Source organism: Dromiciops gliroides, chromosome 1 (assembly GCF_019393635.1).
Source record: "Dromiciops gliroides isolate mDroGli1 chromosome 1, mDroGli1.pri, whole genome shotgun sequence".
In the NCBI taxonomy this organism is placed as follows: domain Eukaryota; kingdom Metazoa; phylum Chordata; class Mammalia; order Microbiotheria; family Microbiotheriidae; genus Dromiciops; species Dromiciops gliroides.
This window is the reverse complement of record NC_057861.1, coordinates 550,575,110-550,590,747: the sequence shown is the minus strand read 5'-3', so window position 1 is coordinate 550,590,747 and position 15,638 is coordinate 550,575,110. Positions and strand designations below refer to the sequence as shown.

General features: G+C 39.3%; 1 protein-coding gene across 1 annotated transcript in view; it reads right to left on the bottom strand.

The window, feature by feature from the left end:
- Positions 1-2,693, bottom strand: part of UGCG (UDP-glucose ceramide glucosyltransferase) — a 46,268-nt gene extending 43,575 nt beyond the window's left edge. Inside the window, exon 1 of the mRNA XM_043977338.1 lies at positions 2,141-2,693. Within this exon, the coding sequence (XP_043833273.1) occupies positions 2,141-2,238 (98 nt within the window). The 5' untranslated portion in view covers positions 2,239-2,693. The remainder of the gene's footprint in view (positions 1-2,140) is intronic.
- Positions 2,694-15,638: the final 12,945 nt, after the last annotated feature.

Here is a 15,638-nt window from a genome sequence, read left to right as displayed (position 1 = left end):
GAAAAAATGCTCTAGATCACTATTGATCAGAGAAATGCAAATTAAAACAACTCTTAGGTATCACCTCACACCTCAGAGTGGTAAATATAACAAAAAAGGAAAATACTGGATGTTGGAGGGGATGTGGGAAAACTGGAACGCTAATCCACTGTTGGTGGAGTTGTGAACAGATCCAACCATTCTGGAGAGCAATTTAGAACTATGCCCAAAGGGCTATAAAACTGCATACCCTGGGGCAGCTAGATGGTGCAGTGGATAGAGCACCGGCCCTGGATTCAGGAGTACCTGAGTTCAAATCCGGCCTCAGACACTTAACACTTACTAGCTGTGTGACCCTGGGCAAGTCACTTAACCCCAATTGCCTTACTAAAAAAAACAAAAAAAAAACTGCATACCCTTTAATCCAGCAACATCACAGCTAGGTTTATATCCAAGAAAAGAGAAAAAGACATATTTATACAAAAATAGTTATAGTGGCTCTTTTTGTGGTGGCTAAGATTTGGAAATCAAAGGAATGCCCATTGGGGAATGGCTAAACAAGCTGTTTTATATGATGATGATGGAATATTATTGTGCTGTAAGAAATGACAAGCAGGATGATTTCAGAAAGGCCTGGAAAGACTTATATGAACTGATGTATAGTAAAGTGAGAAGAACCAAGAGAACTGGTACACAGTGATAGCAATATTGTTTGATGAAGAACTGTGAATGACTTAACTATTCTCAGTAATACAATGATCCAAGACAATTCCAAAGGACTAATGATGAAGCCTACTATCCGCGTCCAAAGAAAGAACTGATATTGATTGAACACAGCCTGAAATGTTATTTTTCACTTTCTTCTTTAAAATCAAGTTTTTTTATACAAAATGACTAATATGATAATGTTTTACATAATTGCACATGTATAACCTATATCTGCTTACTGCCTAAGGGAGGGTGAGGGGAGGGAGTGAAGGAGGGATCAAATTTGGAACTCAAAACTTTACATAAAAATGTTTAGTATTTAAAAAAAAAGAAAATTAGACTCAAATTTTAGTTCATCTTTCCTATCATTATAACAAAGCAACTACAAAACATTTTAATCACTCTAAACTAAGTCCACTTTTTAAAAGGAGAGGAGAAAAGGTTTGATTTTTGAGAAACAAATAATTCTCACCAGGGTTTAAAATTACTTCCACATTAAGATAACTAGACTCAACTGAATCCAAGAAGAAGAAAATTATCAGCTGACTTAACATGTCCTAGACAGCTCAAAGACCTGTGTTAGGTATTTTTCAAGGTGGACAGGGGCTACACCTAGGTAAACAGATCAGGCTCTTCCAGGAAGAGAGAAATCAATAGGGTGACCAGCAGGTGGCTGTGTGCAACTCCCAGAGGAAACAATCATCCCCTCAAAAGAAATGTGAACAATGACAAGTGAAAAAAAATCCACCATACAACAATTTTTGGTCCAAAGAACACCCAATCCCTAACTCACAGTTGACCGTAGTTGATTCTGAGAGCCACCTAAATAATAATAATAATAACAACAACAACAATAATAATAATAAATAATGCCACATTCTCCCTTTCCTTATCCCTAATGGCAGTCACCCTTGGACTTCACATTCCCCAATCGCGGTTAGCAGGCACCCTTCAGCTCTGCACTCCACTGCAGTTACAGTCCAGCATCCATACAAAGACAAACCTCCTTACCCCACCAGTCATTCTTTAACACACACACACACACACACACACACACACACACACTAAATAAATAAAACCTCTATCTCCTTCCCCACCCCCACTCACATACTTTTCCCCCCATAGTCCCCGCTGCCTCTCTAAAAAACCTCCTCCATCCTCTGGCCCCTAAGGGGGTACCCCCACCTCCACCAGTGCCACCCAGTAGGCCGCAGAGACAACAGCTCCCCATGCCCAGGAGCCCCCATCCCAGATGGTAGTCCTTCCCTCTGGGTACCCTCTGCTGAGGGTCGCCAGGGCACACTGCGCCTCCCCGCCCCCTCCCCACCTCCACTGTATCAAAGTAGACGCGGGAGACGGGCAGCATAGGCTGGATCCAGTCCCCGGCCTCTGTCACAGTCCCGGGCGACCCTCCCTCCCCGCCCCCCACCTCTCGCCGGTAGCCTCGACTCACGTGTAGATAATGGACATGAAATGCATGAGCCACAGCACGACGAAGAGGGCGAACCCAAAAACGGCCATTCCCTCCTGGGCCAGGTCCAACACCGCCATCACCGGGACCGCCCGGCCCGGGCCACCGTTCCGGCGCCCGTCAACTCCCCTTCTCCCCGCGTCGTCGTCGTCTTCGTCGTCGTCGCCGCAGCCGCCGCCGCCGCAGCCACAGCCTCGGACGGCGGCTCGCGCAGCCCCGAGCCCGGCTCGCGCGCGCGGGGGGCGCGGAGGAGGAGCTGGGTCCGGGAGAGGAGGGGGGGAAAGGATGGAGAGCAGGGGGAGGGGGGCGGGGACGGCCCAGCCGAGGGAGCCAGCCGGGGCCAGGGGCGGAGAGGGGCTGCTGCCCGCGCGCGCCTGCGCGCCCCTCAGCCGGCTCGGGATGCCCCGAGCTCCCGGCGCTGCGGCTGTAGCCCGAACGGCTCGGGAGGACCTCTCGGGCCCTTTTTGTTCCCACCCCGCCCCCGGCTAGAGGCTGCGCGCTCTGCTCCTGTTCCTCGTCTTCCTCCCTCTCCCTCCTCCTCCTCCTCCTCCTCCTCCTCCTCCTCCTCCTCCTCCTTCCTCCTCCTCCTCCTCCTCCTTCTCCTCCTCCTCCTCCTCCTCCTCCTGTTATCGGCCGCCCCGCTCAGTGTCGCGCGGAACCTCTCCCGGCTGCCCCTCGGTCGCTTCGCACACTAACCGAAAGCGGCTGCTCGCGCCGCAGAGAACCCGCTGCGCCCCGCCTCCTCCTACTCCCTTCTCACCTCCCTCTCCAGCTCCGGCCCAACCCCGCATCGCGGGGCCTCCCCAGCACCGCCCCGACAGCCCCGCCTCCTGCCACACGACCGCGTGACGTCACCCGACCCCGCCGAAAGGGGGCCGAGCTCGGGCCCCGGTGCCGCCCCTCCCCCGAGGCTCGAGCCCCGGGCCGACTGAGCCCGCTTCTGCTCTCGGATGCTCGCCAACCAGCTAGCTCGAGGAGAGGAGGGCAGAGGCGCGGTGTCTGCAACCTTTGTTTTCCCTCCGGTCCAGAAAAGAAGAGATGATTTTTAAAAAGAGAAAAAGCTCTCCTCTTTCTTCTTTTTATTCTTCCTTCCCCACAAAAGGATAGGCGAAGAGTGGAGCGATGAATGAGACTATTAAAAAAAAAAAAGAACTAGACTTATTGCATATTTTCGAAAGGAACTCTCCCCTCATCTCCGCCTACTGGCTTCCCTGCCTTCCTTCAAATGCCAGCTAAAATCTCATCTTCTACAAAAAGCATTTCCTACATCCTCCTTAATGCTGCTGTCTTTCCTCTATTGATTATTTTCAATTTAGCCTTTATATCTAGCTAGCTAGATATCATCTATCTACACACACACATATAAAAATATGCCTGTGTGTGAAGAGATATACGTATATACTCATATGTGAAGATATGCACACGTGCAAATACATATGATATGCACATATGTGTATTCATATATTGAAAGATATATACATGCATATCGTCTTTGTACATGGGTGTTTTCATGTTGTCTCCCCCCCCCCCCGTTAGACTGTGAACACCTTGAGGGCAGTATTAGTACGCCCAGCACTTAGCACAGTGCCTGGCATATAGCGGGCACATAAATGCTTGCTTGCTTAATTGATCAAGGAAGAAGAGCAGAGCATAGAAAAGTTATAAAACATTCCCAAATAGTAGTAGAAAGAGTCCTGTACTTGGAAGCAGGAAAACAAGTTCAAATCCTGAGACACATATTAGCTATGTGTGACCCTGGGCAAGCCTTAGTTTCCACATTTGTAAAATGAAAGGTTTGGACTATCTCCAAGGTCTAAACTGGATCATAAATCTAAATCTAAGCTCCTATTAATCTATAATCCTATTATCCCATCACCTAAACTGGATCTTGCTCAGACATGATGCTCTTCTTTCCTTCTTCCCCATCTTACCTTGAATTTACTGAATCGCCTGGGGATGGGGTTTGGGCACAAACTAGGCCAGGAGTAAGGAAACACAGGGGAGAGATCTTGGGATTTAAGAGAAGTGTTTCTCTAATATAGGAAAGGGGCATCGCTGAAGACTTAGGACTGGGAAACTGACTATAGGGAAGATATTTCTCAAGGTTTGGGTTTCTCAGAAACTGGATTGTAGCAGTTGGAAGGGTCCATCTCTAGAAGGCCAGGATTTGGTCAGAGTTTTTTGTAGCGTTGGGGGGGGGGGGAGTGGGGGGGCGGGGCAAGCTCTTTAGACAGTTCCTTTGGGCTCTGGAAGAGCTTTCAGAAGTGAACTTATAGAGTGCTTTCAAAATCTTTTTAAACCTGATGGAAGGTTTAAAACTCTCTGTGTGTATCTGTGTGTGTGACCCACTCAGAAACAATTTTAAGACATGTTGTTGCACTCACAGAGGTTACTATCAAGGGTTCCTCCTACTATTCCAAGCAGTTTTTATGGGGTGACTTTCTGAATGCTAGGAAATCTTTGACCATTGCTTCATTTCTTATAGTGCTTCAATAAATGTAAGTTTTTATCAAAATAGACTTTGATTTGTTTTGAACCTATGACCTGTCAATTAATGGTGCCACATGATCTTTGAAAAACATCTAACTCAGGGACAGCTAGGTGACACAGTGGATAATGCACAAGCCCTGAATTCAGGAGGACCTGAGTTCATATCTGCCCTCGGACACTTGACACTTAACTAGCTGTGTGACCCTGGGAAAGTCACTTAACCCTCATTGCCCTGCAAAAAAGAAAGAAGAAAGAAAGAAAGAAAGAAAGAAAGAAAGAAAGAAAGAAAGAAAGAAAGAAAGAAAGGAAGGAAGGAAGGAAGGAAGGAAGGAAGGAAGGAAGGAAGGAAGGAAGGAAGGAAGGAAGGAAGGAAGGAAGGAAGGAAGAAAAACATCTAACTCAACAAGCATTTAAATAATCTTTAGTTTATGCTGGTTTCTAAGAATACATAAACCAAACAAACAACCCACCTCTATTGGGAGATATATGTATAATTTGAAGAAGAGATTGCTAACAATTGGAAACATAATGACCATCTAGAAGAGTGCCCATATATTTTTATAGTACCTACTATATATTACCCAATGGATTTGGCAATGTAGATAAATAAAATGTGCCATGAATATAATAAAATACTAAGAATTAAGACCTTAAATTCTATTCTCAGTCCAAATTATGATGTGACCAAATGGGTCTTTAAAATTGGAGTGATATTATAATTTCTTTAATAGAAACTATTGTTTTAGAGAAAGTTAAAGTAACAATTACTTGGTGATAAGTTTTGTATAATACTAAATTTATATTGTGTGGTATCACTTTGCTAGTGAAATATAGTAACTTTTAGAATATAAGAAACTATCCATTAATATTCACATAAAAATATACTTTTATTAGAAATTTTACCATGGGGGATGGGAATGTCCCAAATTATCTCAAGGTGTATCACAAAGCTATAAAAAATTGAAATATATAAATTTAAATAAATTCAAAATTAATAAATACTAAATTTAAATATATACTATATGTTGTATATGTGTCATATATACATATCTACATACATATACATGCCAACTAATCAATGGTATGGTGAATGAATAGAGAACTGGCCTTGAAAACAAGAAGACCTGGGTTCAATGTAGCCTCAAGTTCAAATTCGGCATCTGATACAAACTAGCTATGTGACCCTGGACAAGTCACTTAACACTTTAGTGCTCTTTGAGACTATAAGTTGCAGATCTGCATTAGTAACAAAAGTCCCCTATATTGATGAAGTCATAGGTCTGGTCCCTATACCAACTAGCACTTTTGTCAGGAGAAAAAGAAAGAAAACTAAAAATAGAACAGTATGATTCAAGAAAATATTAAAATCCATTCTTCTGCATGTAAACTATGGAGTGATATAATACTGCAACTAAAGTTATTGCTGGAAAAAAATAAATTTTGTTCACTGATTCTTCCCCTACACACTTACTAATGGTACAGTGGATAGAGGACCAGACCTGGAATCACCAAGACTTAAGGTCAAATCAAGACTCAGACATTTACTAGCTCTGTGACTCTAAGCAAGCCTCTGTTTGCCTCAGTTTCCTCAAATGTTAAATGGAGATGTTATCACCTACCTCACACGGTTGTTTCAGGGGTCAAATGAGACATTTGTTTATTCCTTTCCCTTCATCTTCCCACTAGAATCATACTCCAAAGTCACTTTGTGGCTTGGAAGTGACTGGTATTTTCAAAGATCATATTAGTGGAACAAAAGCTCTGGCAGAACCTACCAATCTGGAAAGGATACAAGCCTGTTACGGGAAGACCAACCAGGGCCAACTTAGGTTTGTATGTCCAAAGAATTATAAACAGTGGGTTGGTCATGAAGTAATATTTAGGGGGCAAAAACAATTCATGAAAAACATTCACAAGTGTGTCATTCAAGATGATAAAAATCACATCTGTAAGCATTAAAGTAAACATTTTGTTTTAAGGTGAAAACACTATGAGAGCCAAACCAAATCCAATTTTAAATAAACTATTGAAAATAGACAGGATGCAGTTTGGTATAGTAGAGGGGGAAATAGTAGAAGTCAAGAGACCTGGATTCTAGCTCCTATTCCATCACTAAGTAGCTGTGAGATCTTAAAGGAATCATTTAACATCACAGGTGCTCAATTTACTATTCTATGGGATGAGAGGGTTGTACTAGATCTCTAAGGTTATTTAAGAGTTAGGTCATTTTGTTTCCGGATTTGTCAAAACTGTTATTTTTTTTTTAGACTTCATAACCCTCACAAACATATATCCCTCTGTGTGTGTGTGTGTGTGTGTGTGTGTGTGTGTGTGTGTGTGTGTATTGGGGGAAGGGGGGAGGATAGAGATCGAACCTCTGATGTCATTGGTATAGGGACTACCTGGTAAGGAAACTTCCTTTTAAAATAAAGTTCTTCAAATTATATTCTTGGAGAATTGCTTTGGCTACTGAGAGATAAAGTGACTTAACTAGGCCTAATACCCAGTATGTAGACAACACTTGGACCCAGGTCTTCTTGATCCCAGGGAAATCTCTCTATCCACTATGCTCTTTAGTTACTGTGCTATGACAGATACCAAACACACACATACACACACACATAAAGTTTTTACTTCTGTTATCATTCCCTTCCTTGGTTCCCACAATAGAAAAGAATCATAACAATGTTTAACTGTTTTCTTTTGTCAGATAGATGATAGATATAGATAGATAGATGATAGATAGATAGATGATAGATAGATAGATAGATAGATAGATAGATAGATAGATAGATAGATAGATAGATAGATAGATAGATAGATGATAATATTCTTTCTGTATTGAAGCTCAAACCAAACATATCAGATATACCGCCTCAAATCAAAATCAAATCATAAAAATGTAGCTATGGCTGAACTGAATTGAAACAAATGGAAAATTTATTGGTTTAATTTCCTTGTCATAGAGTTAGGAAAGGACAAGTAAGCATGAGACTGAGGAAACAGCTGCATGAGTTACCACAGAGAAGCATTTAATTAAACTTTGGCAACTTAACATCTTAACAGACTCAGTTGCTCTATTTAAAAAAAGCATTTGGTATTTTATGCTGGAAACACATTCACTAAAAATTTTGCATTTTACTTTGTTCTTTGTTGTTAGAAATTTTTAAAAGTAGAATTCTTCAAGAAAAGGGGCAAAAGAAACAGAGGTCAGTCGAGATACTTTCTCAAAATTCAAGTTTATATTACATTATTGCTAGAAAATTTGCTTTGTATGGGGCTGAATAAACCTGATTGTCTACATCATTTAAATTAACTAAAAAAGTACTCAACTTTCAGATTTCCCTCGCTTGCGGAGATTAGACACATTTGTTTCAATGTTGTTGTTTTTTTAGCCATAGGAACCTATAGTAACCACCTCCCCTCCAATGAGCTCCCTAGAGTCATATTGCAGAAGTGTCACAAGGGGGAGTCAGCAAAGAGTGTGGTATATCTCAGGGTTACTAATGTGAAATTAGTTAAAATCAGATAAGGTACTTCAGGAGATGCATAACATAATTGACAGTTTAATTTTTTTTAAGTTAATGAGAGCCTCCCCCTTAAAGTACAGAAGGGATATATGAAGGACCAGACACAGCTGTCATTGTTATTGTTGTTGTTGTTATATCATTTTATTACTGTCACTGTTAAAGAATTTCTGAAAATGCTAAGAAATCCCAATACAGAACTCCATGAGAATTCTAGGGCAGATAATGTTTTATTTTTATTTCCATATTCAGTCGTTATTATGATTCTATTAAGTTACTTTAAAGGTAGATTCATGGGGCAGCTAGGTGGCACAGTGAATAGAGCCCTGGCCCTGGATTCAGGAGGACCTGAGTTCAAATCAAGCCTCAGACACTTGACACTTACTAGCTGTGTGACCTTGGGCAAGTCACTTAACCCCAATTGCCTCACCAAAAAACAAAAACAAAAGGTAGATTCATAATTATTTTTCTGTATTAGAGGAAACTGAAGAAAAAATATCCTGATTGGTCGAAAATGCACTGAGTATATATAAATTCCAAAAAGAAAGTCAACAAAGGCTGGTCTGAAACATGTTTTTCTTATGTCATTGGTGGCACTGATTACTGATTTGATTATTTTTCCCAGTTAAAGGTATTGTAATACAGGCAGAAGAATGAATGATCATCTGTTTGCTAAATAGAACACCATGCTAAACCAACACTGTCTTTGTTACTTTGTCAAAAGGGAACTTTGTAAAAGACCAAAGCTTTCAGATACTAAGATACTACTGTGATCTTCCTGAGATACTCTCTTACAATGACTATTTGTTGAGATGACGAATAGGTCTTCGTAAATTGCCATTTCAATGACTGATGATAGCTTACTGGATAGTTTTGCGTGTTTGTGTGGGTGTGGTAAAGGGGAATGCTATAGTTCACTACAGGTCATATTATTCACAACTGTTTTGCTAACTCATTTTCAAATTACTCACTCCGTGCTCTTATTGCTCATTTTTCATGTTTCACGTGTGACCTGTGATGGATTTTGCTGTGATGAAGCACTAGCTTTCTTAAAAGAAGTTCAATTAGGAAAAGACTTGGAAAAATGGCTTATGTAAATTCCTTTCTATCCCTTTCAAACTCTTTCTGAAAATTTTTTTTGATGAATATTTTTTAAAATATGTTTTTATTTATCATTTTTGTTTTTCAACATTTTTACGCCACCATAATTTCTCTGAGTATCCCTTCCCATTCTTCTCCCAGAAACCATCACATATAATAAATAATATTTTTTCAGACAAAAATAGGGGAAAATCAGCCTTCTCTGTTATTTCTGATTTACCTTTTATATATCTTGCTTTGTATATACTTGTTTACATGTTGTCTCCTCCATTCAAATATAAGCTTCTTGAGGGCAGTGAATGTCTTTTGCTTCTTTTTGTATCACTAGCATTTTGCACAGTGCCTTGCACATGGTAGGTGCTTAATAACTGTTTATTGACTGGTTGGTTGATTGAAAATTAGCCAATACATTGAAAAAGTCTGAAAATATGTTCAATGTATCATACACATGGACTTCCCCATCTCTGCAGAGGGGTGGGCCTATCTTCTCATATCTCTTCTTTGGAGTTATTCTTACTTTGTAATTTTGCTGCACTTTTTTATGATGGAGCAGGGTGGGGGGGGTTCATTCTGTTTACATTGATTGTTGCAATCACTGTGTATATTTTTTTTCTTGACTCAGGCTACTTTATTCTGAATTATTTCATGGAGATGCTTTTCTGTATTCATAATATTTATTGTTTCTTATAGCATAGCAATATTCCATTGCATTTATGTACTCCAGTTTGTTTAGCTATTCTTTAATCATTGGGCATCTACATTATTTCTAATTCTTTGCCATCACAAAATATGCTATAAATATTTTGATGTATACAGGGACTTTCTTCTTATCCTTGGCGTATAAGTCTATCAGTAGAATCTCTGTGTAAAAGGGTATAGACATTTTAGCCATTTTATTCAATAATTCGAAATCTTCTGAATATTTCAATGTAATTTAAGCCTCATTGTGTTACTTTTAAGTCCTATACCAATGTTAGTAATGCTTCAATCATCATATTATTCTCCACTAAAACTAATTGAAGTCACTAAAAGAAAAATGGAAGTTACTTAACTGTGCTCATATAAGTTTAAAGGAATTTAGAAATGAAAGGTAGATCATTTAGTCTAATCCCTTAATTTTACAGGTGAAGAAACTAAGGCCCAGAGAGGTCACATCTGGCAGGAAGAGTGTTGAACTTGGAATCACAGAATCATAGAATTTGAGATTTGAAAGTAATCTCAGCAGCCATATTGTCTAACTCTTACATCAAAGGAATCTTCACTATAACATATCTGACAAGAGGTCACCCTGCCTCTGCATGAAGACCTATAAAAAGGGAAAACCCACACCTTCACTGCCCAGTCCATTTCATTCTCATTGTTAGAAAGTTTTTCCTACCATCCAGTTTAAATTGGACTCTTGGCAACTTTCACTCATTACTTTTGGTTCCACTTGGGACCAAATGGGATAAGTCTAGTCTCTCCTTCACATGAGAGCCCTTCAGATTCTTTAAGACAAGTGGGGGGGAAGCTAGGTGGCGCAGTGGATAGAGCACCGACCTTGGAGTCAGGAGGACCTGAGTTCAAGTCCTGCCTCAGACACTTGACACTTACTGGCTGTATGACCCTGCGGAAGTCACTTAACCCTCATTGCCCTGAAAAAAAAAAGGCAACTGTCATATCCCTTCTTTTCTCTAAACAACCCATGTCCAATTTCTTTAATTGATCCTCATATGACATAGACTCAAGGCCTTTCACCATTCTAGTTATCCTCTTGTATGCTATACAGGTAATCAATGGTTATTTAAAAGCATAATGTCCAGAATTGAACAAAGTATTCCTTATGAAGTCTACAGAGAGCAGAACACAGTAGGATTATCACTTTTTCATTCCTGGAATGTCCCTCTTAATCCAGTCCAAGATTGTATTAGCTTTCTTAGCTATAACATCACAATGTTGATTTATATGGAGCTTTTTATTTTTTCAGAATAACTGCTATCTCTCCAAGCCTCCCCCACCTTATACTTGTGAAGTTGATATTTTTAATCCAAAGACTTTACATTTATCCCTAATGAATTTAATCTTATTAAATTCAGCCCAGATTTCTATCTGTCAAGGTCTTTTTGGATCCTGACTAATCTAGTGGGTTAGCTATCCCAAGCTTTGAGTCATCTGCAAATTTAATGAGTACACTATCTATTGCTTTATCCAAAGCACTGATAAAATGTTAAAGATTACAGCTCCCTGAGGTAGTCCATTGGAAACCTCCTTCCCTGCTTAATACTGAATTATCATCAACTATTTTATAAATACAGCCATTCAACCAGTTCTAAATCTGTTTATACTATAGTCTAATCCATATTTCTCTTTCTTCTCCACAAAGAATATGAGATACTTTATCCAAAAGCTATGCTAAAATCTAGGGAAAGTATGTAGCCTTCCCAGTCCAAAAAGAGAAAAAAAAAGGTGGGAGGAGGGGAGGAATGGAGTTAGTCACTATGGCCCATTCTTGACAAAGCCAATTTGGCTATTTGTATCACTGTTTGCTTTTCTAGATGTTCTCCAATTGTATCTCTAATGAAATATTCTAGAATTTTCCCTAGTAATTGAAGTTAAGATCACTTGCCAAAAAGTCTATTCTCTTTCTCTTTTTTTAAAAAAACAGGACATTATCCCTTCTCTAATTTTATAGTACCTATCATATTTTCCATCATTTTTCAAATATCATTGATGAGGTGGTAGCTGATGAGATAACCCCAAGAAATTCCAGAACATAGTCCTGATATAAAATTACGTATTTGGGGTTTGACAAATTTATTAAAGGAGATTGAGAATGAATGACCAAGTGAGTAGGAGGAAAAATATAAGATACATACATCAGAAAAAGCCAAAGGAAAAAGTTGCATGTGGGCATTTGAGAGTTTCAAATGCTGAAGAAAGGTCAAGAATCAATCAATACATATTTATTAAGCATCTTCTGTGTGTCAGGCATTGTGCTAAGTGCTAAGGAAGCCAAAGGTAGTTCCTGACCTCAGGGAGCTCACAATCCAACAGGTGAGACAACAAACAAACAAATATATACAAACAAGCTATATAAAGGATAAAAAAGAAATAATTAATGGAAGGAAGGCACTATAATTAAGAGGGAATGGGAAAGGTTTCCTGTAGAAGATGAGATTTTAATTTAGACTCAAAGCAAGACTTAAAAGGAGTTTAGAGACTGAGAAAGGGCCATCAGACTTGGTAATTAAGAGGTGATTTAGAAACTCAGAGAGAGTAGTTCCAGTTGAGTGATAAAGGACAGAAGCCAGAATGAAATAGGTTGAGGAGTGAGTAGCAAGTGAAAAAGTAAAAGCGAGAAGAGCAAACATTGTTTTCAGTAGTTTGGCTGTGTAGAGAAGACATTTAAGATGGTAGAGGCTGAGGGACTTGCCAGGATCAAGGGATGGTTTTTTAAGCACTGGAGACATCACAGCACGTTTGTAGGCAGTAGATATGGAGCCTGTAAAGGATCTGTTTCATCACAGTTATGTTCCTGTAGGGCCTTGCCCTCTCCAGGCTCCCATTTCCTCTTCTCCAAAATAAGGTTAGAATAAATGACTTTTTTTTTTGAGGGGCAATGGGGGTTAAGTGACTTGCCCAGGGTAACACAGCTAGTAAGTCTCAAGTGTCTGAGGCAGTGTTTGAACTCAGGTTGTCCTAAATCCAGGGCCGGTGCTTTATCCACTGTGCCACCTAGCTGCCCCAGAATAAATGACTTCTAACCTACCTTCTCTCAACTCAGCTATGGATCCTAAGTAGTAGAGCCATAATTTGAATACAAAACCTATAATTCCTGGGTTCTTTTTCTTGCTCTGCTCACACTCTCCAGCTACCATGCCTCTGCTGTCTCCTCATCATGGAACTTTCTTCAATGCCTGCCCCCTGTAGTCCCCTTATCCCTCTGGTGAGTTCCTCTTGGCACTTCCATTGTGAGGAAGGACCCTGGACCAGTTATCCTTCATTCCTCTCCCACCTCCGCTTCTGATTCTCTGGACTATCTCTCCCTCTCCCACTTGTCAGTTCCTTTTCATTTGCTGTCTTTCTCTCAGTAAAATGTAAGATCCTTGAAAGTAGGGACTAGCTTTCTTTTTGCTTATATTTGTTATCTCAAGAGCTTAGCACAGTGCCTGGCACACAGTAAGTGCTTAATTAATGTTTGTTAACTGACTCCTTACTATCTTCTCTCCTAGTGGAAATTTAAATAGAGATATGGTATGTTTTTTGTTAATTTGATGAATCAACATAATTTGGAACTCTAAAAGGATTTTTGGTTGGAATTGTTGTTTAGTTGCCCTTATTGAACAAATTAACATCAGTATCTGCAAAATAGACAATATTCTGTATCAGTTTTTTTTCCCATAAGGCCAAAAAAAAAATTTCTTAATTGATCCTCTATATAGTTTGCTTTGTATATAGCTGTTTACATATTGTCTCTCCCATTAGATTTTAAGATCCTTGAGGGTAAGACTTGTCTTTTGCATTTTTTTTTTATCACCAGTGGTTAGCATTGTACCTGGCATATAATAAGTGCTTGATACATGTTGATTTATTAATGCCAAATTTTATATTAAAAAGAAAGATGTGAGATTCAAAATTGGATATATGGAGCATTAAACTCCCCCTTTTAACTTTTCCCATATATATATATATATATACACACACACACACACACACACACACACACACACACACACACATATACATACATATATATCCCAGACCACTAAGAAAAAGAAGCCTCTGAGCTTTAATCTGTGAGAGATTAATTTTTATTGCTTGGGAATTAATTAGACAAAAAAAGGTGATACCAATTAGGGAAATAGGGAAGTAGAAATACAGATGAATGACCTTAGATCTAAACTTAGTCTATTTTCCTTTATAAAACTCACCAAATCGCAAACTGCCCGCCAGGCCAAAAACCAGCACACCCAAAGCTGAACACCAACCACGTGTTTCTCAACTCCTCTCATCCACCCATGCGCCGCCATGGCTAAGTTTAGCAGCCAGAGAATGCCAACTTCCGTTCCTGCCCTCACTTTTAAGTTGGCGTAAAGGAAGTTCTTCGCATTCTCCTTCCCTAAAGGGAAATCCTTCAAAAGCCGCTTCAGTAGCATGTACAATCTCCAGTATCTCTGCCAAGAAGACTCCAAATGGATTCATCAAGAGTTGTACGGGACTGAAAATGACTAAACAACAACAAAAGAAAGCCAAGAAAATGCTGTTGACATCCATGTGTTTTTTCTTAAAATGTCCCCATCTCCCCCAACAAGCCAGGATTGAGATTCTTTTTAAAGTCAATTACAATTTGTTTTTCTTTTTAAATTTGTTTCTTCAGCTTGGAATATATATAATGAATCTATGAAAGTTATTAAAAATCATAAGTAACAAAATCAAAGGACAATTTATGGTCTGAGTCTCAGTTGTTTGAATTTTCATTTCAGAACACCAAAGCAAAACCCCTCCTTTGTGAAAATGAGCTTGCTTAATATCTGTTGTTCTTTCAGCATTTTATTTCTGCAATTTAATTCTAATGTCTTCCTCTCTGCTCTGTCCCATTACTGCCTCTTCTACTTTCCACACACGAAGACAAGTTAGATCACTGTCACCTGAACCAAACCCAAACTCATAAAACCTCAAGAATTTTTATAGTAGATTATTGTCACAGTCCAAAAACAAACCCTTATCTGGATCCCTTTTTAAAAGAAACTAGAACACCTTGTTCTGCCTTCTTTCTTTTTTGACTTATCTAGCTGAATGTTCTAGAGGCAAACAAGTTCTTGGGTGGACCATAGAGGGTAAATAATCACATTGAGGAGAGGGGGAGGGTGCTTCAAAAAATTTCAGTCATTTTTCTATGTGGAAAAAAAATTCCAGGGTGTTCAAATTAAATGCTATGCAATCAAAGAATAAAACTAGAGAAATGTTTAGACTTGGAGACTTTCAAGCACAAATAAAGTATATTGAACAACTTTCCCCTTTGGATAGCGAATATTGTAGAAAATACTCCCTCCTGTGTTAGATAAGCTGAACAGCATAAAATATGCTGACTAGAAGTTTTTTGTTTTGTTTTTAAATTATAGTTCTCTTTAAAAAGTGAAGTATTTTTTAAAAAGTGAAGCATTTTTATTCCTCAGAGGTGACCTCTCCCTCAAAAATTTATAACATTTTTCTGAACAGGTAACATCCAAACTAAAAGAGAATCTGAGGTGTTAAATACAGTGCTACCTCAGTTTAGAAACTTGAAGAATTTGGTATTCGAGGCATTTCAAGGAGTCACTTTTAATTCATTGTTGTCCTTCATATATCCCAAACTATTGCTAAAAGTCTATGACTTTGGGGCA